Here is a 26,886-nt window from a genome sequence, read left to right on the forward strand (position 1 = left end):
CTTTTGAGAGCTTTTATTAAAAAAGTAGATTGTGAAAATATTTGAATTTCAACGAAGAATTTCATTACATTCGTGAAATGTAATTAAATTCTTACAAAAAAATTAAGAGAATAATTCCATTTTTCTATAGAATTTACTTTAAATTGTATTATAAATAATTGAAATCCTCAGAAAAATTTTATAATTTATGAAAATAATGGAATTCTTACAACCGAATTTCATCAATTTTTTTTTAAATAATTGAATTCATGTGAAAAATTTTATTATTTGTAAAAATAATTGAATTTATGCAACGAATTTTATTACATTTAATTTAAATAATTGAATTCTTTTGAGAACTTTTATTAAAAAAGTAGATTGTGAAAATTTTTGAATTTCAGCGAAGAATTTCATTATTTTTGTGAAATGTACCTAATTTAATTCTTGCAAAAAATTTTTGAAGATAATTTTATTTTTCGAGAAATTTATTTAAAATTGTATTAAAAATAATTGAAACCATGTGAAGAATTTTATTATTTATGAAAATAATTGAATTCTTGCTTAGAATTTTATTATAATTTTTGTAAATGTGTAATTAAATTTTTTTTTTGAAAAATTTTATGGAAATTAAAATTTTTATAAAACATGAAGATATTAATCACTCCGAGTCTTCGACTCGGAGTAATTGATATCTTTATGTTTTATATTAGTATTCTTATAAGTTGTTTAATTTTAAAAATGTTTGAAGAATTTTAATTCCTATGGAAAAATAATAATTAAATACTTATTTAAAATTTAGTTATTGATGTTTGCGAATAATTTTACAATTTAAGAAATTCGTATGTAAATGTAATATAATGTTTTTTTGAGTATCTAATAATTTTTAGAGTGAATCAGAATATTCTTTATGGTCAGGGAAAAAGTGAAAATTTTGTCTGAAAATCAGGGAAAAATAAAATTAAATATTTGTGGCAACCCTGATAAAATAATTCGCCATAGGGATCTGAACAGAGTTGCAAGCGAGGTTTATTTAAAAATAAAGAATTTTATAAATTATAAGGTAGTTCATTCAACAGAATGCAGACCTTTAGAAAAATAATTAATTAACATTCAAAAAATTAAAATATCATTGTTAACAGTTTTTTCTAGAAAAAACAAAAATTCTTATATAAAACCATCAATGTTTTCCATTTCTGACAATAATTTCTTTTTAAATAACTTAATTCTTGAAGAACTATCATAAAATTATAACTTGGAAATTATTTAATGAATAATTTTATTTATACATTTCAAAATTAATTCAACTTTAAAATAGTATCGTTTACAACTTTCATAAATAGATTAACTTGAAAAGATTTTAGCTTTAAATTTTATAAAATTTCAATTTTGAATGAATTTTATTAGAAATTCTAAAGAACTTACATTTTTGCAAAAAAATTTTCAACATTAAAATAATTGTAAAATTAGTTAAATTTTTTAATATATGTATTTAATTAATTATTAAAAATAATAAATTTATCGAGGAATTTTAGTTAAAAACACTAAAAAAATTTTTTATTTTGGAGAAGTTTCAAATAATTGCAAAAATTCAATTATTTTAAAAAATAATAAAATTCTTCGCAGAAATTCAATTATTTTTCAAAAATTTTCATAAAATTCTTGACAAAATTTCAATTATTTGCAAAAATGAATTTAATTTTCCTAAATTCAATTCATTCAATTATATACAATATCTACTATTTTTAGAAAATTTTCCACAAAAATTCAATTATTTAAGAAAAATTTTAATAAAATTCTACGCAAACGTTTAATTATTTTAATTCGAAGTAAATTTCTTCTGTTAAATATTAATTTGAAATAACAAAGTTTCATGAGCATCGCAACTAAAAAATCAAGTTAATTTTATCTTTTAGAAAACGTTCGATTTTGCAGAAAATACTCTCAAATGAAACACATTCAGGAAGATGGATAATTTTTTTTACTACCTATTTAATATTTTGCTATTAGAAATTTAAATAATTTTCCGAAATACAATTTTTTATGTATTTGAAATTATAGCTCTTTCAGAAGTTCTGCTGTCCAAAGTAAAAACCTAGTATTTTTAAAGCAAACTTTTCTTTTTCTTTTCTTTTTTAAAAGTGGCTAGAACTTTTGGAATTTTTTTTTTAAATTTCGATGGTTGATTCTGAAAAAGCTATTTTAAATACTTAAAAAATAGTAATTAGACAAATTTTTGCATTCTCATTACTTGAGAAAGTATTAGTCTTGGTCGAAAATTGATTTTTGCTGATTTTTTAAAATCTTTACGGTCCAAGGTGTCTAGAAACTGAAAATTATAGTTTTACAATGGTGATTGTATTTGGTGTGTCTGTCCGTTCGTCTGTAGATCAAAATATTCCGACAATAACCTCTGTTAAAAATTAATTACATCGACTTGGACTTGTTTAAATTTCTATTAGCAGAAGAAATGAGTAAAAATTATCTATAAAAAGTTTTCGTCCGTTTTAAATGGTTAATATATTGTTGTTAATATAAATTACTTAAGAATTTAAATAATTGAAGAAAATGTATAAAACACGTGTGTTTGCTAAAATTTGACCCCGTTGTCAACAACGTTTGCAACGTCATGATTTCGGATCCCTATTAGTTATAATAATATATAGGCAATAAGAATTTTCAATCCAGGAAAATGTGATTTTACTATTAAATATTAATAATAAAATAAAATAAAATAATTATTAAAATAAAATTTTAATAATTTAACATTTTGTTTTTTAATAATTTTTTATTATTATTAATTAGTTAATCTTTAACGTCAGAGATTTTTTATAAAACGAAAACATTTGAACAATGATTAAAATATATTTACTTCAACGGTTCGAAATCTCAGGCTTCACAGTTTGTCCCCTATTTCCCTGAAAGTCTCCTTTTTAATTTTGGCCCCTAAACGTACCCTATTTTGAAAATTTCCCCTATTTTTTTTCGTCGCAAGAAATCAATTATTTTCATTAATTAATTAATTAATTAATTAATTAATTAATTCTGCAAAAGAATTCAATTATCTTGATAACCAACAAAATTCTTTCAATAAAATCAATTATTTTAAGGATTTTTAATGAAATTCTTTTCCAAAATTCAATTATTTTGATAAATATCCAAATTCTTCTCAAGAATTCAATTATTGACAAAAATTTTAATTCAATTCTTGGCAAAATTTCAATTATTTAAACAAACTTTAATAAAATACTTTGGACGAATTCAATTATTTTTATAAATTTTAGTAAGTATCTTGTCAAGAATTCAATTATTTTTATAAATAGGAAAATTTTTCGACAAAAATTCAATTATTTTCAAAAATTTAAATAAAATTCTTTGCAACATTTCAATTATTTTTAAAAGTTTTTCGCAATTCAGTGTTTTTAAATATTTACTATTTTCATAAAATTTATCAACAGATTTAATTTATTATAGAAAAAACTTGTTGATACAATTCTACGAAAAGATTCAATTATTTTCATAAATAATAAAATTTCATTTACGAATTCAATTATTTTCATCGCAGAATTTCAAATATTTTTAATAGAATTTTAAATAAATGCCTTGAAAACTGCATTTATTATTAAAAATTTTATTAAAACGTGAGGAAAGATTCAATTTTAAGAAACATTCAATTATTCAATAAAACAATGAAATTCGTTGCAATAATTCAAATATTTTCATAAATAACATTTAATTCGTTGCAGAAAATCAATTATTTTCAAAAATTTTTAACTAATTCTGCAAAAGAATTTAATTATCTTGATAAACAACAAAATCGCATAAATTCTCCGCATAAAATAAATTATTGTAAGGAATTTTAATAAAATTCTTTTCCAAAATTTAATTATTTTGATGAATATCAAAATTCATCACAAGAATTCAATTCTTTTGAAAAATAATAAAATACTTTGCAGAAGTTAAATTATTTTCAAAATTTTTTAAAAATTCTCGTCAAGAATTAAATTATCTTTATAAATAGATAGGGAAATTGTTCTCAAGAATTAAATTATTGTCAAAATTTTTTTTAAAATTCTTTTCAAGAAGTCAATTATTTTCAAAAATTTTAATAAAATTCTTTTCATGAATTCAATTGTTTTCAAAAATTATTATTTAAATTCTTCTCAGGAATTCAATTATTTTAAAAAAATTTAATAAAATTCTTCAAAAATTTTTCAATTATTTTCAAAAATTGTTATAAAATTCTTTAATATAATAAATTTCATTAAAATTTCAATTAAATTCCTTAAACGAAATTAAATATTTTCAAAAGTTGTTAATACAATTTTTCGAAAAAATTAAATTTTAAGAAACATTCAATATTATTTATTTTTTTATTTAAATAATTGATTTCTCGTGGAATTAAATTATTATTTTTCTTACTTTTAACTAACAATTCTGTAGAATTAATTTTTTTGAAAAAGTTTAATTGATTAATAATTGATGTTATTGATTTAAAGTAGAATTTTAGTTAAAAATTCTAGAAAATGTTAATTGAATTGAAATGATACAAATAATTTTGAAGAAATTACAGTAACAATATTCTTATAATAATAAACTAATGATTTTGTCAGTCGGTCATCTTTAATTATTATAAAACAAAAGGAAATGGATAATTTTCTTTATGTTTTATAATAATATTCTTATGAGTTGTTCAATTTGAAAAGGTTTGAATTTGAAATTTTTGAACATCTTAATTCCAATGAAAAAAAAATGATTTGATATTTATTTTAAATAAAACTATCTATTGATGTTTTCGAATAATTTAACTTTTGAAGAAATTTGTAAATAAATTAAATAAAACATTTTTTTTGAGTATCTAATAATTTTGAGAGTGAATCAGAATATTCTTTAGGGTCAGGGGAAAAGTGAAAGTTGTGTTTGGAAATGAGGGAAAAGTCAGGGAAAAATAAAGTTAAATTTTTGTGGCAACCCATGTATAAATAAATCATATTTTTATCTTTATTTAATAAATTTTTATGGTCCCCTAAAAGTCCCCTATTTTTTAATTTTCAGTCTCCTATTTCCCCTAAAATACTTTTTAGGGTCACTGTGAAGCCTGAAATCTAAATGATTTTCTCTTCAGGGAGTCAGAATAATTAATAAGTCAAATAAAAGGAGACAAAAAAAAGAAATGTTTATTTTATTATTATTATAATAATTTTTATTAGCTAAAAAAAAGTTTACAATCATTTAATTAATTGTTCACTCAGTCGTTAGGAATTTAGGCTAAAAATTTTTTCTCTAATTGCTTAAATAAATAATTATTACTAGCAATAAAACTAGGTTCAAATTTCCGTGGAAGTAAAAACCAAATTTTACCATTTCTTTAAATGGCGTAAAAAGAAGGAAAACTTTTTTCAAGTTTAAGATTACTTCTCAAAAGGGGAAGGCAAAAATTAAAAAAGTTTTTAATTAAACCACTTGACCGTATGTATAATTATCAAGAAGAAGAAGAAATTGAGTGCCTCTAACAGAGTTTTTTGTGAATTGTTTTTAAATAACACTTAGTTTATTCATAGCATGATTTGAAATTATACCGTATAGTGAAATCGACTTTAGAAGAAGAGTATAAATTCAATATATTCAAATTTTTATCATGAAATAAAATTTCCCAGTTAATGCATAATTGTATAGGTAAAAATTATCTAATTGATATTTTACAATTATTTATTTATTTATTTGCAATCTTGTTTCAATATTACGAATATTGAAAGGTTAAAAGAATATATTATGAATACCTTTTTTAATTATCCTTATATCCTAATTTTTTCATGAAAAATTGTCGATCAGAGTAGAAATAACAAAAATTGTTTTTCCTTTTAGATAATTTCTTAAAAATTGTGTGTTGATTTTTATTGAATACTAACAAAGCATGAATAATGTAGAATTATTTCTTTGAACAGAGGAAATAGTTTATTTTCAAACTATTTTTGATTCCAAACTGAAATCTATTGAGGGTGCAAGCAAGGGTGTACAATGATTCTAAATTTTAAGACTTTTTCCAGCTACAGTTTCATTGATTAAAAAAAGAATTTTTGTTAAAATGAAAAATAATTGAATATTAGAAGCTTTATAACGGAAATTTTAAGAAATAATATCGGAATACAACGATTATTAATTGAATCGTTTATTTCGAAAAGGGATCAAATCTGAAAACCGTAAGAGTAATTTCCACTTGCAATTTGTTATGTGAAAATGACTCTTACGGTTTTCAGAGTTGATCTTTTTTCAAAATTCACGCTTCAATTTTAATATTAAAATAAAAATTAATAAAATTGATGAACAAATGTTAGAGGTTTATTGTACATTCAGCGCATTCTTCAGTTGGTTAAATAAAACAATTTTTAATTTCACTTTGTTATATAGAGGATTATATACAGAAGAAATAATTTTTAAATTATGAAACTGTTATATTTTTAAATTTGTAATAATTTTTTATTGTCTGTTTTCTATTAAAAATTTGACTTCCTTGTGAAAATAGGTCGCTCAACGTCAGCAACAGCAAAGGTTATTGCAACAGCAATTGAATGTTCAGTCCGTGACTCCTGCAACGACGCCAACATCTGTAGGATGTCAAGTGAACAAACCTTTCGTTAATTCGAAGCAAAAAACAGCTATCGTTACGACTCCTGCCAAAAAAATACAAAGGCTCAACGGAGCCAAAGTCATAATGACTAACAATTTCGACAAGGTATTTTCTCTTTTTTCATATTTTTGTAACTTTTTTTTTTTATGATAATTTTTAATTTGTAAAGTGTTATATTATAATAATTTGTTTTTATTAATTTTTGAATAGACTGAAGTAAGCGATAATGAAAACGGACAAACAAAACTAGTGATGCAAGTGACGAGCGATAATCACTTGTCTCTGGGAGGAAAAATTTGCCGACCGCCAACAATAACATCGACGTCGGTGTCGTCGAGTACAGTTAATAAAAACCAAAGATCAATTTGTACATCAATTGCTGAAGATTCAGACTCAACGAACAATTCCCTGGCGTCGAGCAGCGGAATCGGCGGCAGCAGAGATTGCTCGGGCGTCGGTCCCGAGGAGGAGAATTCTCTAACTAGTTTTGAAGGAATCCTTTTGAATGGCGTGCCCACCAATCTCGACATCGACGCTCAAGACGACGGTTCGTCCAAAGACTCATCGAGCATCAGTTGTAAAGAGAAACCCCTTCAGACAATGATGCTTGCCGATCTTCTCGAAAAGAAAGTCGACAAGGAACCCGTTCTCAACGGTGTTTTAGGTGAGTCACTCAAAGCTTCTTTTTCCAAATTCATTTTCAAAGTTGCCACGCAACCTGGAGACCTGGAAAACCTGGCTATATCAGGGAATGTTATAAACCTTGAAAAATCCTGGAAAAGTCAGGGAATTTTGATCGAAATCCTGAAAAATTGTTATTTTCTAAAATTTATTCTTGAAATCTAATTTTACATAAATATTTCAAAATTAATTGAATTTTAAAAAGAGAATTGCGTTTACAATTTTCATAAGTACAGATGAATTTCAAAAGATTTTAATTTGAAATTTTCTAAAATTCCAATTTTTGAATAAATTTTATTAGAAATCGTTTTAAAGAACGTAGATTTTTGAAAAAATTTTAATTATTCAAATTCTTCTGAAATCATAGTTAAATTTTTTAAAATATAAATTTTTAATTGATTATTAAAAATAATGGATTTATAGAAGAATTTTAATTAAAAACACTAAAAGAAATTGAATTTTGAAGCTACAAATGATTGCAGAAATTCAATTATTTTCAAAAGTAGTAAAATTCTTCTTAGAAATTCAATTATTTATTTATTTCCAACAATTTTTAAAAATTCATGTCAAAATTTCAATTATTTTCAAAAACTTTCCTCAATGCGCAATAATTTTTAATAAATCTACTACTTTAATAAAATTTTCCAAAAGAATTCAATTATTTCAAAAAAAAAAAATTTTAATAAAATTTTACGTTAAGATTTCATTATTTTCATAAATAATAAAACTCATCGCAGACTTTCAATTATTTTTAATAGAATATTTTAATCGAATTCCTCGAAAAATGAAATTATTCTTAAAAACCTTTGCTACAATTTATTTATTAGAATTTAAGTATTATTTTCTTGACTATAAAGTTTCAATTAAATTTCTTAAAAAAATTATATTATTTTCAAAAATTTTAATGAAATTCTTTGTAACAATTCAATTTTTTTTCAAAATAATTTTAATAAAATTCTTCGCAGAAAATTTTAATAATTTTAAAAATTTGTCAAAATTAAATTATTTTCAATGTCTACTGTAAATATTAATTTAAAAATTAATTTTAGTTAAAATTTTAGATTATTATTGAATATTGAAAGCAATGTAGCGTAAATTTTTTAGAAATAATTGAATTTCCAAAAGGTTTCAAAGTAAAATCTTTGAAAATTTGAACTTTTAATACTTTTAATTAACAATTCTGTAGAATTTATTTTTTAAAAAAACTAATAATAAAATTGTTTAAAAGAGTTTAAATTTCTATTAATAATTTTAATAAAATTTTAATAGATAAATTATTATTAAATATTAATTACAATTATTAACAAAATCGATTATATTCAAAAAATGAAAAAAATTGTTTGAAAACATTCAATCATTTGAAAAAAATTTTTAAGAGTAGATATTCTTCGAAAGAGTTAAATTATTTTTTATGTTTTAATAAAATTTCTTAAATGAATTAAACTATTTTAGAAAATTGTAATAATATTCTGAGAAGAATTTAATTATATTCAATAATTTTTTATAAAATTCAATAATTAAATGTTTAATTTCAATTATTAAGAATAATACGATTATTTTAAAAACTTGAAAGAAATTGCTCATAAAATTCAATTATTTAAAAATTTTCAGTTAAAATAATTAAAGAAATTCAATTATTTTAATAGAATTCAAAGAAATTCTTTGCGAGTTTGAAGTTATAGTTGTTGTTTGCTTCTTTGTTTCCAGACTTTTTTAAAATAACTTTTTTTTCAAATATTTTCAATTTTAAAATTACTGTATTGAAAATCATTGAATTTTTGCGAAGAATTTTACTATTTATAAAAATAATTAAAGAGATTTTAATAAAAATTTTGAAAATAATTGGATTCAATCGAAAACTTTTATAAAAACGTTTAAAAATAATTAATTTTTCTTAAAAACTTTATTAAAACTGTTGAAAATAATTGAATTTTATTTATTTATTATTTTTTAAAATGATTGTATTCTTTCGAGAAACTTTATTAAAATTGTATTAAAAATTTAAAAATAATTGAATTTTTTTGAAGAATTTTATTATTTATAATAATAATTGAATTTTATTAAAATTGAATTAGAAATAATTTAATTCCTCCGAAGAATTTTAATGAAAATAATTGAATTCTTGCGAAGAAATTTATTAAGATTTTTCAAAATAGTTGAATTATTTCCAAGAATTTGATAGAAGTTTAGAAAATAATTGAATTCTTTTGAATAATTTTATTAAAAATTGGAAAAAATTTAAATGAATCTTTTAGAGAAATTTTATTAAAATTGTATTGAAAATAATTGAATTCCTGTAAAGAATTTTACTATATTTATAAAAATAATTGAATTCTTCCGATGAATGTCATTATTTATAAAAAAAATTGAAATTTTGCGAAGAATTCAATCAATGTTTTTGAATATAATTGATTTCTTTAAAGACATTGTATTTAAAATTTTGAAACATTAGTTTTTAAATTCTATAAAAAGTAATTTAATTTTTCAAGAATTTTTGTGAAAAAAATTGACATTATTAAATTTGTATAAACAAAATGTTTTATTTTCTAATTTTTATAGAAAATAATTGAATATTTTACAAGAAATTTCTTAAAAATTTTTGAAAATAATTGAATTATTAATATTAAATCACTTTTAGAATTATTTTAATTGCTTTTTAAATAATTGAATTTTTGAATTCTAATTGAAATTTTTCATGTTTCAAAAAAGTTATTTGAATATTTTTCCAAAAATTTATTAAACGTTTGGAAAATTAATGAATTTTTTAAAGGAATTTTACAAAAAATAAGATTTTAAATAACTAGAAGGGAACGAGAAGGAAAAAATTTAAATAATTGAAAATAATTGGATTTTTGCAAAGACTTTACTATTTAAAAAAATAATTGAATTGTTTCAATGGATTTATTCAAACTTCAGAAAATAATTGAATTCTTTCGTGAAATTTTATTAAAATTGAATTGAAAAGAATTGAATTCCTGCGAAGAATTTTACTATTTATAAAAATAATTGAATTCTTACGAAGAATGTTATTATTTATGAAAATAATTGAATTCTTGCGAAGAATTATATTAAAATTTTTGAAAATATAAACAATAATAAAATTATTAACTATGTTTATAATAAGTGAATTTTTTAAATTTTAATATGAAATTATTCAAAAATTTAAATTTTATAATAAAAAACAAAAGCGTGACTGCCATGATTTTCTAAAAATGAATAAATGAAACAAATAATTTTTTCTTCTTCTCCTCTTTCCTAAGAAGGAAAAATTATATTATATTATTATTTTTCTTTAGAAAAAGAAGAAACAAGAAAGAAATAGTAAAAGAAAAATTAATGATAAAAATTTAATGATTTTTAGGTAAAAATTCAATCAATGAGAAGGGAATGGATCTCGTGGAGAATCACATAAAGAAAGTCTTGAAAGAATCTCCCACGGATATAAAAATAAAAGTCGAATTGGAAGACAACATGATGCAGACGGACGTGTCCGATGACGCGCTAATAGAAGCACCTCGCAACATGAAGAGATCTGCGAACGAAATAAACGAGGTGGAATCAAAGAAACCAAAATATTCCAACGGCACAACGTCCCCCGATCCCGCAGTCGATTCAACGACCGTCGAATCAACGCTCTCTAGTATCAAATCCGAGGATCTCGACGACGACAAGGACGGCGAGAAGGCGACCGTCTCGTCGACAGCGGCGAATCTCTACGCAGCGCTCGCGGCCGACATTATCGAGGACGAAACCGATCTCGAGGATCCAATGCCAATAATTCCCAAGGAGGAATCACTGCCAATGATAAAAGTAGAAGCACCGCAGCAAACTGTCATCAATCAATTCGAACATCAGCAGGCCCATCAGCAATTGATAATGGCACATCCCAGACAAATTATGGTGCAGCAGGCAATTCAGCAGATACAATCAAACAGTCCAATGATCATTCCAACCGTGAAGGGGCGGCAGGCACAGTCGCAACCGCAAGTTCTTTTGCAGCAAGGCGCTGGCGGTCAGTTGCAGTATGTCGTCTCGGGCGGTGTGCCGGGGCAGAACTATGTCCTTGCACAGCCGCAGACGGCGCTGGTTCAGGGCCAAGCGCAGACGGTTCTCGTCGCGCAGACAACGCAGCAGCAAGGCACCGGGGCCAAGACAATAATTATTCTACAACCGCAGACGCAGCACACGCAACCCACCGCGCAGAAAATGGTCGCCGTCACGCCGCAGGGACAACAGGTTGGCAAATATTCACTTTCAAAGGAGAAACGCAATTTTCAAAAATCCAGGCATCACAGTTGGTCATTTTTTCTCCTTTTGTCCCCTTATTTCAATTTTACCCCTTTTTCACTTTTTTTGACGATTTGTCACCTTTTTCCCCTTTTTTGCTGATTTGTCCCCTCTTTCACCTTTTTCCAATAAAAAATTAACAAGTTTTTCTTTTTTTGAAATCTTTTTCAAAGTGTAATCATAAAATTTAGACTCAAAGTTATAGAATTCAGTGCGTTTTATATCTGATTTAGATTATTAACACCACAACATAATATAAATATGTTTTTTTATGTTAATCATTTAAATAATATAGATATCGTGTAAAGAATTTTATAAATTATAAGGTGGTTCATTCAACAGAATGCAGACCTTTGGAAAAATAATTAATTAACATTCAAATAATTCAAATATTATTATTAATAGTTTTTTCTAGAAAAAACAAAAATTCTAATATAAAACCTTCAATTTTTTCCATTTCTGACAATAATTTCTTTTTAAATAACTTAATTCTTGAAGAACTATCATAAAATTATAACTTAGAAATTATTTAATGAATAATTTTATTTATACATTTCAAAATTAATTGAACTTTAAAATACTTTCGTTTACAATTTTCATAAATAGATGAACTTGAAAAGATTTTAACTTCAAATTTTATAAAATTTCAATTTTTAATGAATTTCATTAGAAATTCTAAAGAACTTACATTTTTGCAAAAAATTTTCAAAATTTAAATAATTCTAAAATTAGTTAAATTTTTTAATATATATATTTAATTAATTATTAAAAATAACAAATTTATTGAGGAATTTTAGTTAAAAACACTAAAAAAATTTTAGTTTTGGAGAAGTTTCAAATAATTGCAAAAATTCAATTATTTTCAAAAATAATAAAATTCTTCGCAAAAATTCAATTATATTAAAAAATTTAAAGAAATTCTAGTTAAAATTTCAATTCTCTTTATAAATAATAAAATTCTTCTTCGAAATTCAATTATTTTCCAAAATTTAAATAAAATTCTTTCAAAATTTCAATTATTTGCAAAAATGAATTGAATTTTCCTAAATAAAATTATATTCAATATCTACTATTTTAATAAAATTCTCCAGAAGAATTCAATTACTTTTAAACAAATTTTATCCAATTTCTACGCAAACGTTTAATTATTTTCATAAATAATAAAATAATTTTACAAGAATTCTATTATTTATAAATTTTTTATAAATTTCTTCGCAATAATTCCATCATTTTTATAAATAAACAAACTCATCACAAGAATTCAATTATATTAAAAAATTTTAAGAAATTCTCATCAAAAGTAAAATTATCTTTATTTAAACAATAAAATTCTTCTCCGAAATTCAATTATTTTCCAAAATTTTAATAAAATTCTTGGCAAAATTTCAATTATTTGCAAAAATGAATTGAATTTTTCTAAATTCAATTATATTTAATATCTACTATTTTAATAAAATTTTCCACAAGAATTCAATTATTTAATAAAATTCTACGCAAACGTTTAATTATTTTCATAAATAATAAAATAATTTTACAAGAATTCTATTATTTACAAATTTTTCATAAATTTCTTCACAATAATTCCATCATTTTCATAAATAATGTAACTCATCGTAGAATTTTAATTATTTTTAGTATAATTTTAATCAAATGCCACGAAAAATGTAATTATTTTAAAAATTTTTATTAAAATTCGTCGAAAGAATTTAATTATTTAAAAATTTGTTGATAAAATTATTTATGAGAATTCAATATTAAGAAACATTCAATTATTCAATATAAATTCTTTATTTTTTTATTAACATAGAATGTTTTCAGGACCTTAATTTTGTATTTAAATAATTGAATTCTATTAAGAATTTTCTGATAAAAATTAATTTAAAAATGGATTTCAGTTAAAATTTTCGATTATAATTGAATATTAAAAGCACTGTAGCGTGAATTTTTAGAAATAATTGAATTTTGAAAATGAAATCTTTGAAAATGTGAATTTTTCATATTTTTAACTAACAATTCTGTAGAATTAATTTTTTCAAAAAGTTTAATTGAAATTTTTGAATTTTTTTATTTTCAAATATATATTTATTTGAAGAATTTCTGAATAATCGATGAAATTTCGTAAAATTGAATTGTAAACAAATACATTTGAAAATTCTCAGAATTTTTAAAAACAATTATTGTAAAGAATTGATTTAAAGAAAAATTTTAGTTAAAAACACTATAAAAAAAATTTTAATTTTGTAGAAGTTTCAAATAATTGCAAAAATTCAATTATTTCAAAAAATAATCAAATTCTCCGCAGAAATTCCATTATTTTCAAAAATTTTAATAAAATTATTGGCAAAATTTCAATTATTTGCAAAAATTTTCCTAAATTCAATTGAGACCTTGGATCCAATAACTCGCCCGACGCTCGGAGGAACGCGCAACTGCCAGTCAGTGAGCAGTGAGCGCCTCTGGGCCACTCACTGCTACCCGACTGGTATTAGCGCGTGCCTTCGAGCGTCGGGCGAGTTATTGGATCCAAGGTCTCAATTATATACAATATCTGTTATTTTAATAACATTTCCCACAAGAATTCAATTATTTATGAAAATTTTTAATAAAATTCTACGCAATCGTTTAATTATTTTCATAAATAAAAAAAAAATTTCACAAAAATTCTATTATTTACAATTTTTTTTATAAATTTCTTCGCAATAATTCCATTATTTTCATAAATAATCAAACTCATCGCAGAATTTCAATTATTTTTAATACAATTTTAATCAAATGCCACGAAAATTAAAAAGCAGTTATTGTTGTTTTTGAATAATTTTACAGTTAAAGAAATTCGTAAATAAATGTAATAGAACATTTTTTGAGTATCTAATCATTTTTAGACTGAATCGCAGAATATTCTTTAGGGAAAAAGTCAAAATTTTGTCTTGAAATCAAGGAAAAGTCAAGGAAATTATATTTGCAAGTTGTATAAACAAATAAATTTTTATCCCCTTTTTGATCCCCTTTTTGAGGAAAAAAATTCCCCTTTTCACCTTTTTTGAGGAAAAAAGTACTGTGATGCCTGAAAATCACATTTTTCGTTTATGAAAATTAGTGAAAGTTCCGGTGAATAAATTTAATCACTAATCAGATAGCTACTCAGAATTTTATAAAATGCTTTTTTAAAAATTTATTTCTTGAATATTTAACAATTTTTTTTATCTATTATAATGTGAAAAGATATACTTTAAAACCAATGAAAATGAATGAATGAATGTATGCGAAAGTGAAATTGTGCTGGTATTTTGAACAATAGAAAACAAAAGAAATTTGTGTTGTTAGGTTGTCGTAACGCAAGTTCCGCGACCGATTTTACAGAGTCCCGCACTTGGAAACATACCACCACCTTTGGTTCCCACGTCGGCGGCAATTCCCCAATCAATAATTGTCAACAGTTCGGTGGCACAGAGCAATCAGAACACAGTGACAGTGACGATTCCAGCATTAGCGCAACAATGTCCAGTGACGACGAGTATACCGTCGCGGGTGGTGACGCCGACGCCAGCCTCAACGCCACCGCCAACGAGACCAACGACGCCACATCAGGCGGCAGCCACTCACGCCATCACCATGAAACAGCCAATTAAGATCGTCAAGACCGTTAGCTCTTCCACCTCGACTGAACCTGAATCCAAACCTTCCACGAGTCAACAGACGGAGCCGTCGCCTAAAACAATCACCATTAAAATTGATCCCAATGCATTCTTGTGCGAATGGCGGGGATGTCTCAGGTAAATTTCTTCCTCTTACTTTTCTTCTTCATATTTCTTGCAAATTAACTTTTTTTTACATTTTTCAACCTTTTCCACCTTTTTTGAAATTTTCAGGCCTCGATTATTATAACATTTTCGACTTTTTTCTAATATTTTCAAAAAATGAGACTTTTTTCGACTTATTTTCGAAAATTACGACTTTTTCGACTTTTCTTCCGAATATTGCAATAATTTTTAGTATAAAATGCAACTTATTTGCAAAATTTACAATTGAAAAGAATTTCAATAAATTAATATTGAAATTTTGTAAAATTTAATTGAAAATAATTGATTTTTTTAAAGTGTTTTATAAACATTTTTGAAAATCAACATTTGAAGAATTTTAATTGTAAATTTTGAAAATAATTGAAATTGAATTCCTCGGAAGAATTTAATTTTTAATATATTTTGAATAAATTCAAAATTATTTTCTAAAATCTTCAAAAATCAATTATTTTCAAAACATATTTAATTGAATTTCACGGAAGAATTCAAATATTTTCAAATATTTCGATAAAATTCAATTATTTCCTAAAATTTTTAATAATTTCTTCGAAACAATTCAACTATTTTTTATAAATACTAAATAAATTTTCAAAATTTACAATAATTGAAATTTTATAAAATTAAATTGAAAATAATTGATTTTTTTCAAAGTGTTTCATAAAAATTTTTGAAAACAAACTTTAAAAGAATTTTAATAATTGTAAATTTTGAAAATAATTAAAATTAAATTCCTCGGAAGAATTTAATTTTTAAAACAATTTTTCATATATTTCGAATAAATTCAATTATTTTCTAAAATCTTCAAAAATCCTTCGAAACAATTCAATTATTTTTATAAATGGCAAAATTCTTCGCAAGAATTCAATTATTTTTATAAATAGTAAAATTCTTTGCAGGAATTCAATTATTTTCAAAACATATTTAATTGAATTTCACGGAAGAATTCAAATATTTTCAAATATTTCTATAAAATTCAATTATTTCCTAAAATATTCAATAATTTCTTCGAAACAATTCAACTATTTTTATAAATATTACATACTAAATAAATTTTCAAAATTTACAATAAAACAGAGTTTTAATAATTGAAATTTTGTAAAATTAAATTGAAAATAATTGATTTTTTTCAAAGTTTTTGATAAAAATTTTTGAAAATAAACTTTAAAAGAATTTTATCTAATTGTAAATTTTGAAAATAATTGACTTCTCAAAAATTTTAATAAAAAATCTTCAAGTGTAAATTTAAAAATGGTAATTAATGAAAATTAGCTTCAAAAAAATTATATTAAAATATTTTTGGAAAAAAATAATTCTTAGAATTTTTTGCATTCTAATTTTTTAAATTTCAATTATTTTCAATATTTTCAAATACAAATTTCCAAAAATTCAAATACCTACAAAAAATAACATTAAAATTTTTTACAATTATTTTTAACATTTTAAGATAACAAAAAATAAAATTCTTTAAAAATTCAATTATTTTTTTAATAGAATTTACCAAATTTCTATTGTTTGGAAATTTTTTAATTCTATATAATTGAAAAACTATTATCTTCCGTAAATTATTTTTAAAATAATTTTAAAGAATTAATTTTAAGAATTTCTTTATTATAATTTTTTGAAAATTAATTAATAACTTAAAAAAACATGGACAGTTAGAATCATTATAAAGAACTGAATTTTTGTATTTAAATAATAAATCTGTTTATATTGTGGCCTTAAGGTCACAATATAAACAGATTTATTTGACAAAAATGAAGGTCCTGAAAACATTCTAAGTTGTATTTAAATAATTGAATTCTCTAAGAACTATTTTAATTATAATTCTCTAAGAATTATTTTTTAATAATTTAAAAATAATTGATTTCGAGAAGAAGTTTGATTAAAAATTGTAGAAAATAATTGAATTTTAAGATAATTAAAGTTGTAATTTTAAAAAGTTATTAAATTTCAGAAGGTTTTAAATCGAAATTTTAAAAATTTTATTCCCGTATAAAAAGCAAACAAGAAGTATTTAAATATTTATTTAACGAAATTATTCAAGTTTTAAATAATTAAATTTGTAAATCAGTGAAAGATCAGAAGAATAAAAAATAAAATTTTTGTGACGACACTGAATTAAATAAACGACTTTTTTTTCTATTTTAAATCGACTAAAGCGACTTTTTTTGTTCCTTAAAGTCGATCAGAGGCCTGCATTTTTAATTTAAGGAAAAATGCTTTAGTTGTATCGTCACTGCCTTAGTCATCTGACTACTTTTGTCAGAAATAAAAATAAAAAAATATATTTTACTAGCTAAAATATTTATTAGCATTTCTAATTATATTATAATATAAAAATAGAGATAATCTGTGCTTACATGAATTTCAAAAAGGTTTTAAATTGAAATCTTTGAAATTCTAATAGCTGTAAAAAGTAAAAATACAATAATATTCAAATACAAAAAATTATTAATTTGTTAGCTTTTTTATAAATTAAAAGTTTTTGATAATATTATTCAAAAATTCTGAAAAATAATTGAATTTTGGAACACTTGCAGTTGAAATTTTCATAAAAAATTTTTCAAAAGGTTTTACATTGAAAGTATTATTTAAAAATTTTAAGAATAAAGAACAAAAAGTATTAAAATATTTATTTTTCAAAAGTGATTGAAATTTTTAAGACTTGATTTGGAAATTCTGAAAAAATTAGGTTTTTGAAAAATAGTAATTAAAATTTCAAGATATACTTGAATTTCCGAAAATAATTTTTAAAAAATTCAAACAATTTTAAATTTTGTAAAATTTTATTAAAATAAATTTTATATTTTAAAGAATTTTATTTTTTATCTTTAAAAACTATCTACAAATATAATTCTATTTCTGAAAATTAATTATTTTATGAATTTATAAAAATTACTCAACCTATTTAAATAATTCAATTTTAAAAACTTTTTAAATTAAATTCTTTAAAAATTTAAGGGAAGCAAAAGTATAAAAATAATTAAATTTTTATTTAAAAAAAATATTAATTATACATCATTTTTCTTAAAAAATTCTTAAAGTTTTAAATAAAGTTATACAAAAATTGTAAAAAAAAGTAATTGCATTTTAGAAGAATTACAGTTGCAATTTTTAGAAATAATAAAATTTCAAAAGATTTCTCATTGAAACTATTTGAAATTTTAATTCAGCTGTGGAAAAATGAATAAGAATAAGTTTTTAAATTTTTGTTTAACAAAAAGTATTGAAGTTTTGAGTAATTGAATTTAGAAATTCCGCTAAAAAGTGACGATTACTAGGGCATCGAAAAAATTTTTCTTTCTTTTGCATTTTATGGTTACATTGATTAAAATTCAATGAAGTGAAAAATAATTTTCTATTTTAGACAATTTAAGACTTCGCACGATGTTTATCTTCACGTGTGCGAAGCGCATTGTCCAAATGGAGGTGAAGAAATTCTCTGTCTGTGGTCGAGTTGTGACAATCTTAAACGTCGTCGTTTCTCACTTATGACTCATTTATACGACAGGCACTGTAATGGAGATGTGAGTTCAATATTTCAAAATTATTTCATTTTTATTATAAATTATAATAAAATTAATATAATAATGAGAAAATTTGTTTCCTTAAAGGTCATGTCGGTGAGGCGAAAACAATTGACGCTTTCGGGTAAGACGGAAGTGTTAACGACGTCAGCGCCAGTGACGACGGCGGCGCCCATCTCAACGTCTCAACATCCTGGTTACGCGCCTAATGCGGCTTTCCACGCGATCAAAAGGCACGCCCTGGAGTTCGTCAATCCAAAAGAATTAATGGTAAGTCTCATTTCACGTGAATTAATAAACTCGAAAAATTGTATGTATGCATTCTTCAAAATTATGCGAATCAAAAATTTCTATATATATATTGACAATATTTATTATTGAAACCTCAGTTGTATAATTAAATATAACTATTTTATCCAGTCAAGAACCTTTTTCTTTATCTTGTTATTTATATGCCGAAGAGGGTCTCTTTCAGTTCAATTTATAATTTTTATCAAATTTTATACACAATTTTACTATACATTAGATTATAATCCATTAGATTATCATCTAATGTAAAGTTTACCTAAAATAATGCATAAAATTGATTAATAATGACAGGAGTCGAACCAGAGAAAGTATTTAAAAATACGGACTGTACGGACCAAAAATGAAAAATTACTGACCATTTACGGACCAATTACTGACAAAAATATAATCAGTCTTCTTCGGAAGAATTCAATTATTTTCATAAGTAATAATATTCTTCGGAAAAATTTAGTTATTTTTATAAATAATAAAAGTTTTTTAAAAAAATTCAATTATTTTCAACAAAATTTTAATAAATCCTTAGAAAAAATTCAATTATTTTTTAAAATACTATAATCTTTGCAAAAATTCAAATTATTATCAATAAAATTGAATTCTTTAAAGGATTTCAATTATTTTCAAAAATTTTAATAAAATTCTTCCTAAAAATTCAATTATCTTCATAAAAAGTAAAATTCTTTTGAAGATTTCAATTATTTTCTTATAAATAATAAAATTCTTTGGAGAGTTTCAATTATTTTCAAAAATTTTAATTTTACCTTCATAAAAAATAAAATTCTTTAGAAGTTTTCAATGATTTTTATTAATAATAAATTTCTTTGGAGGATTTCAATTTTTTTCTCAAATTTTGAAACAAATTCTTGTCAAGAATTCAATTTTTTCATAACTAACTGAATTCATTAAAGGATTTCAATTATTTAAAAAAATTTTTAATAAAATTCTTCCTAAAAAATCCAATAATCTTCATAAAAAGTAAATTTTTTTTGAAGATTTCAATTATTTTGTTAAATAATAAAATTCTTTGGAGAATTTTAATTATTTTCAAAAATTTTAATAAAAAATTCTTCGCAAAAATTCAATTTTGATCATAAAAAGTAAAATTCTTTTGAAGATTTCAATTATTTTGTTAAATAATAAAATTCTTTGGAGAATTTTAATTATTTTCAAAAATTTTAATAAAAAATTCTTCGCAAAAATTCAATTTTGATCATAAAAAGTAAAATTCTTTTGAAGATTTCAATTATTTTCTTAAATAATAAAATTCTTTGGAGAATTTCAATTATTTTCAAAAATTTTAATAAAATTCTTCGCAAGAATTCAATTTTGATCATAAAAAATAAAATTCTTTGGAAGATTTTAATTATTTTCATTTATAATAAAATTCTTCGTAAAAATTCAGTTATTTTTATAAACAATAAAACTTTAAAAACTTTTTTAAAAAAATTCAATTATTTTTAACAAAATTTTAATAAATCCTTAGAAACAATTCAATTATTTTTTTAAAATATTATAATCTTTGCCAAAATTTAATTATTATCAATAAAATTTCACGAAAGAATTCAATTTATTTCTTAATTCGTTATAAAATTTTCCAAAAGAATTCAATTATTTTCAAAACTATCTTAATACAATTTCTACTTACAAAGAATTTAAATTTTCATCCAAACAATTATATTATATATTTAAAAATTTGAATAAAAATCTTTGCAAGATTTCAATTATTTTCATAAATAATAAAATTTTTCAAAAGATTTCAATTATTTTCAAAAATTTTAATAAAATTGTTCCTGACAATTTTAATTATTTTCATAAATAATAATATTCTTCGGAGGATTGCAATTATTTTCAATACAATTTTAATAAAATTTTTCGCAAGAATTTCATTTTGATCATAAAAAATAAAATTCTTTGGAATATTTTAGTTATTTTCATTAATAAAATAATTGAATTCTTCAAAAGAATTTTATAATTCTTTTGAAAAGTTTAATTATTTTTTTAAATAATAAAATTCTTCAGAGGATTTCAATTATTTAAAAAAATTTTAATAAAATTTTTCGCAAGAATTCAATTATATTTAGAAATATAAAATTCTTTAGAAGATTTCAATAATTTTGGTTAATAATAAAATTCTTTGGAGGATTTAATTTTTTTTTTAATTTTAAAACAAATTCTTGTCAAGAATTCAATTTTTTCATAAATAATAAAATTTTTTAAAAGATTTCAATTATTTCCATAAAAAATAAAATTTTTCAAAAGATTTCATTTATTTTAAAAAATTTTAATAACATTTTTTCTAAAAATTCAATTATCTGCATGAAAAGTAAAATTCTTTTGAAGATTTCAATTATTTTCATAAATAATAAATTTTTTCAAACGATTTCAATTATTTAAAAAAATTTTAATAAAATTCTTCCTAAAAATTAAATTATCTTCATAAAAAATAAATTTTTTTTGAAGATTTCAATTATTTTCTTAAATAATTTACTACTTAAATAAATAAATAAAAAAATTCTTTGGAGAATTTCAATTATTTTCAAAAATTTTAATAAAATTCTTCGTAAGAATTTAATTTTTATCATAAAAAATAAAATTATTTGGAAGATTTTAATTAGTTTTATTAATAATAAAATTCTTTTAAAGAATTCAATTATTTTCTTAAATATAATAAAATTCTTCCAAGGATTTTAATTATTTTCAAAAATTTTGAAACAAATTCTTGTCAAGAATTCAATTTTCACATAAATAATTAAATTCTTTAAAAAATTTCAATTATTTTCAAAAATTTGAATAAATTCTTGTCAAGAAATACTTTCGATGTAAAATTCATCGTAAAAATTAAATTATTTTTTATAAATAATAAAATTCTCTTGAGGAATTCAATTATTTTCTATATATAATTTTAATAAATTTTAAAAATCAAATATTTTATTATTATTATTAACGGCCATGATTATTTTAAAAAGATGAAAAAATTCTTTGTTTAATTTAATTATTTTTAAAAATTTTCAATTAAATTTAATCAAAAAAATTACATTATTAAAAAAAACACAAAGAAATTCTTCAGAAGAAATTAATTATTTACAAAAACTCTAATGAAAATTGTTTAAAAGAGTTTAATTTTCTATGAATAATTTTAACAAAATTTTAATAGTAAAATTATATTAATTACAATTAATAATAAAATTATTAATGTAGATAATTAATTTTATTCAGTAGATTAAAGAAATTTTTTGAAAGAATTCAATTATCGTCAAAGCCTTTAATATTGTCTATTCTTCGAAAAAATTTTATTATTTTCTAAAAATTTAAAAAAAAAATCCGCTTAGACTATGAAATAGTTTTAATCATTTTTTTTAACTACGGACGCAGGAAAACCGCAGAGGGAAGAAGAAGGTCGCATTAGCGACAGAGTCGGAGCGCCACCCTCGAAGGCTAAAGTCTTACGACAGTTCCGAGGGAGGGTAAAGGGCTCCAGAAAAAGGGTTACGGGTTTTAGTGGGTCGGGCTGGTAGTAGGTCGCCAGTTTATTAAATTTATTATAACATTTATTTATTTATCTTTTTTTAATATTTCCTTTTGTTTCATTGTACCAACCCCACATAACCTTGGAGTGCGGAATCCAAGGTATCTGTAGGCAGATTTCCCAAAAGTCCCTAAGAAAAAAAAAATAAATAATAATAATAATAATAATAATAATAATATCAATAACAATAATATATTGTAAAAATATTTAAAAAAGCTAATAAACATTTTTACTTTTTCCTATAAGTTATATGCGCAGGAATGCAAGGCGAGACTAAAATAATGTTTACCTGCGGAATTGGAACGTAAGACCCTCTTGACAGAAAAAATATTTTATTTGTTTTTTTTTCGTTTCGTCATATTATTCTTGTCATAAAGAAAAGGTTTTGTCGATATTACCTAAGCCCCAAAAAAGCTACCTAAATAAATTACAAAACTCTAAGCACAAGTAAATGGCTCCTCTTTCCCGGATTGAAACTAAAAAGGTACTTTGTCTAGTCTCAATTTTAATTTAGGACTTTCTGCATTAACCAACTGAGATCAGAAAATAAAATAATTGCGGCCTTGAGATTTCAACTTTACTTTTCACTTCAAGCTCTTCAGGATCTTTTTTTTTTTTAAGTATTACCTTCTTTTTAGAACAAATTTTAAAAACGAAAATAAGGATTTAAAAATTTTTGTATGGAGACGCATGAATATTCCCTTGAATTCATTTGATCGAAATTCTGTCAGTGAATTAAATTTATATGAAGTGTGGTATTTTTATTTTTGAGGAAAATGGAAAAAAATTTTAATCAGAACAAAGAAAATAGTTCTTTTTAAATCCTTGATCAAAAACTCGGGTTTAAAAAGATGTAATTAAGAGAGAAAAGCAAAAAAAAAGTTTAAATAAACTTTATATGGTATTTATAATAACTTTCTAATAAATTTGAAAATTTCGTTAAAAAAACAAAAAAAAAAACAAAAAAACAAAAAAAAAACAAAAAAATTTTGAAAAAAGGACAAAACATGTATTTTATGGAAAAATATCAGAAACTTTTTTATTGAAAGTTGTATTTTTTTAAGATATACATAAAGTCTCGAAAATAATTTTTAAAAAATTGAAACAATTGGAAATTTTGTAAAATTGTACTAAAATAAATTTTATATTTTAAAGACATTTCTTTTTTCATCTTTAAAAATTATCTATAAATTTAATTTTATTTTGAAAATATATTATTTTATGAATTTATTCTTTTTAAATAATTCAATTCTCCTAGTTGAATTCTAATAAGAATTGATTTTTTAAAAAATTCAGTAAAAATTTTAGAAAATAATTGTTTTAATTAAATTTAAAAATATTTTTTAATTAAATTCATTGAAAATTTGAGGGAAGAAAAAGTAGAGAAATATAAAAAATTTTTATATTTTAAAAAATTATTAATTACATTATATTTCTTTAAAAAATTCTTAAAGTTTCGAATAATTTTATTCAAAAATTCTAAAAAAATAATTGAATTTTGTCAGAATTACAGTTGCAATTTTCAGAAATAATTAAATTTCAAAAGGTTTTTCTGATTGAAATTATTTGGAATTTTAATTCCTGTGGAAAAATAAATAAGAATAAGTTTTTAAATTTTTATCCAAGAAAAAGTATTGAAGTTTTGAAAAAAAATTCGGAAAAAATTTATTTCTTAAAAAAATGTAATTAAAATTTTTTTAAAATAATTTTACTTTCGAAAATAATTTTAAAAAATTAAAAAAATTGAAACATTTGTCAAATTTCATTGAAATAAATTTTATATTTAAATGAATTTTATTTTCATTATGATTTATTAAATTACAAATAGTTAACGGAATAAATTTTTCAAACAAGGTTTAAATGATAAATTTTTATTTTTCTTTTTGACTTAAATTTTTTATGCAGTTTATGAAAAAATAACAAATTGTTTAAACGATTTTATAATTTTTTAAAAATACTTATTGTTATTAAAAAAATGTTCAAAAATAAAAAAGAAAGAATAACAACAAATTGTTTAAACGATTTTATGATTTTTTTTTTAAATACTTATTGTTATTAAAAAAATGTTCAAAAATAAAAATTTAAAAATCGAGCTCTACAGATTGATACAGAATTTATTAACGAAGATTAAAAAAAAGAAAAGTTGTTTTGGTTAAAAATTGTAGTAATAATAATTAATTAACGATAGTAATAATTAATACCACCTTTATGAACTTTGAAACACTTGAAAATCGAATTCAAGATTCTTAGGGAAAATTTAAGTGTCTTTTTGTATGTGTGCTCTCTTTTATAATGTTGTCAATAATTTATAATAATAATATTAATAAAAAATAATATCAATAATAATAACAACAATAACAATAATAAAATAGTAATTATAAAATTAATAATAATATTAATAATTGATAATAAAAATAATATTAATAATAATTATGACAATAATAAGAAAAAACAGTATATTAATAAATAATCTAAAAAAAATGTTGTTTTTGATCTCTCGAAAAATATACTTGAAACTTAACTGACTTTCTTGTTCTCTTGGCAAAGCAGCAAAGGCCAACTAAGCCCGCTGCAGCCATCACAAGCACTTCTTCTCCCAGACCTGGGCAAAATCCTCCGCCAGAACAGGTAAAAAATAGTTGAGAAAGATGACTGTGGAAATAAGAGGGAAATGAAAATTATGAAAAATAATTTTTTACATCCACAGTCTCTCTCTTTCTTTCACTCTCACACTTTGTGTCTGTGTTTCTGTGTTCAGCTATACCTTTTTTGCTTGCTTCTTCACTTTTTTACTTTTTTTTATCTCTCATCTCTCGCTTTATTGATTCCTTTTATTTTATTTTTACACTTTATTCATTTTTATTATCTTAAAAATATCGTTTTAATAAATGAAATGAAATTGTTATTAATTTTTTTTTCTTATTTTCAGGACCATTTTCAGATTCTGTTGAATTATACAATATAATTTGCTTTATCATGCCGTAGAAATTTATTCTTTTTTTTATTTATTTTAATATTTTATATATTATATATTAAATATTTATTTAATGTATTAATATATTTTGCATGTAAATCACAAAAAAAATGTTGCCTTTTAACTTAGTTGTCGTTTTTATTTTTTTTTGCAATTTGGCAAAAAATTTAACGATTAATTTTGTAAATTGTTACGTATTTATATATTTTCTCCACTTTCTAATCGATTGTTTGTTTATTAAAATTTCCAGGCCTCGGATCGACGTTAAGGTGCAGAAAAATTCGCTTTAGTCGATTAAAGATTTTTAAAAAAATCGAAAAAGTAATTTTTTCATTCATTATGGTCACAAAAATTTTATTTTGTATTTTTCAATCTTCACGCAATTTCCTAACTTTAATTATTTAAAAATTAAAAAAATTCTGCTTTATAAAAATATTCAAATACTTAGTTCTTCTTCTACAGAGATTTAAATTTGTCAAAATTTTAATTTCAAACATTTTGAAATTTAATTACTTTTCTAAAAAATTAAAACAGAAATTCTTCCAAAATTCAATTATTTTCAAGAATTTTCAACTAAACTTCTTCTCCAAGTCAATTATTTTTAATAATTCAAGTGTAAAAGTTCAATTTTTGGTAATAATTGTAACTGCAATGGTTCATCAATTCTTTTTAAAGTTATTAAAGTGAATTAGTAATTACTTACAAAATATATAAGCAAAAATATTGAAAAAAATTATAATAAAAAGATATCTTAAAATTAGTTTTTCAAAATATTTTAAAATAATTTTTGAATGATAACAAATTTTTTTAATACATAAGTATAATTTAAAAATTTCTAAATAAAATTGAAATTAAGTAAACAATTTTTCACGATAATTGAATTTTTTAAAGAATTTTTAGAAAATATAAAAAAATTATCAAGCTTTTGAAGAATATTATCCAAAATTTTTTGGAAATATAAATGAGATTGTTTAAAAAATTTGTAGACAATTTAAAAAACTAATCAATTTTCTGAAGAATTTTAGTGAAAAATTTTTAGATTAAATCATTTTTTACTTTCATTTTTTCATCAAAAAGCTTTTTAGAATTTAATAATTTTTTTAAAAGTTGCAAGCTAAATTTTTCAAAATTTGATTTTCAAAAATTTTAATGAAAATACTTGAAATAAACGAATTATTTTT

At 21.6% G+C, this 26,886-nt stretch overlaps 1 protein-coding gene across 9 annotated transcripts in view; it reads left to right on the forward strand.

Moving 5' to 3' along the window:
- LOC122505934 (AT-rich interactive domain-containing protein 2-like) overlaps window positions 1-26,886 on the forward strand; it is a 131,726-nt gene that overhangs the window by 99,433 nt on the left and 5,407 nt on the right. For 6 of the 9 annotated variants that reach the window (XM_043617827.1, XM_043617824.1, XM_043617831.1 and 3 more), the window contains exons 11-17: window positions 6,500-6,709; window positions 6,815-7,268; window positions 10,647-11,521; window positions 14,897-15,345; window positions 18,740-18,899; window positions 18,987-19,169; window positions 25,282-25,359. In XM_043617827.1, the coding sequence (XP_043473762.1) occupies window positions 6,500-6,709; window positions 6,815-7,268; window positions 10,647-11,521; window positions 14,897-15,345; window positions 18,740-18,899; window positions 18,987-19,169; window positions 25,282-25,359 (2,409 nt within the window). The remainder of the gene's footprint in view (window positions 1-6,499; window positions 6,710-6,814; window positions 7,269-10,646; window positions 11,522-14,896; window positions 15,346-18,739; window positions 18,900-18,986; window positions 19,170-25,281; window positions 25,360-26,886) is intronic. The other 3 variants (XM_043617829.1, XM_043617833.1, XM_043617826.1) reach the window with 2 other exon arrangements.

This window comes from Leptopilina heterotoma, unplaced genomic scaffold (assembly GCF_015476425.1).
Source record: "Leptopilina heterotoma isolate Lh14 unplaced genomic scaffold, ASM1547642v1 Lhet_38, whole genome shotgun sequence".
Lineage (NCBI taxonomy): Eukaryota > Metazoa > Arthropoda > Insecta > Hymenoptera > Figitidae > Leptopilina > Leptopilina heterotoma.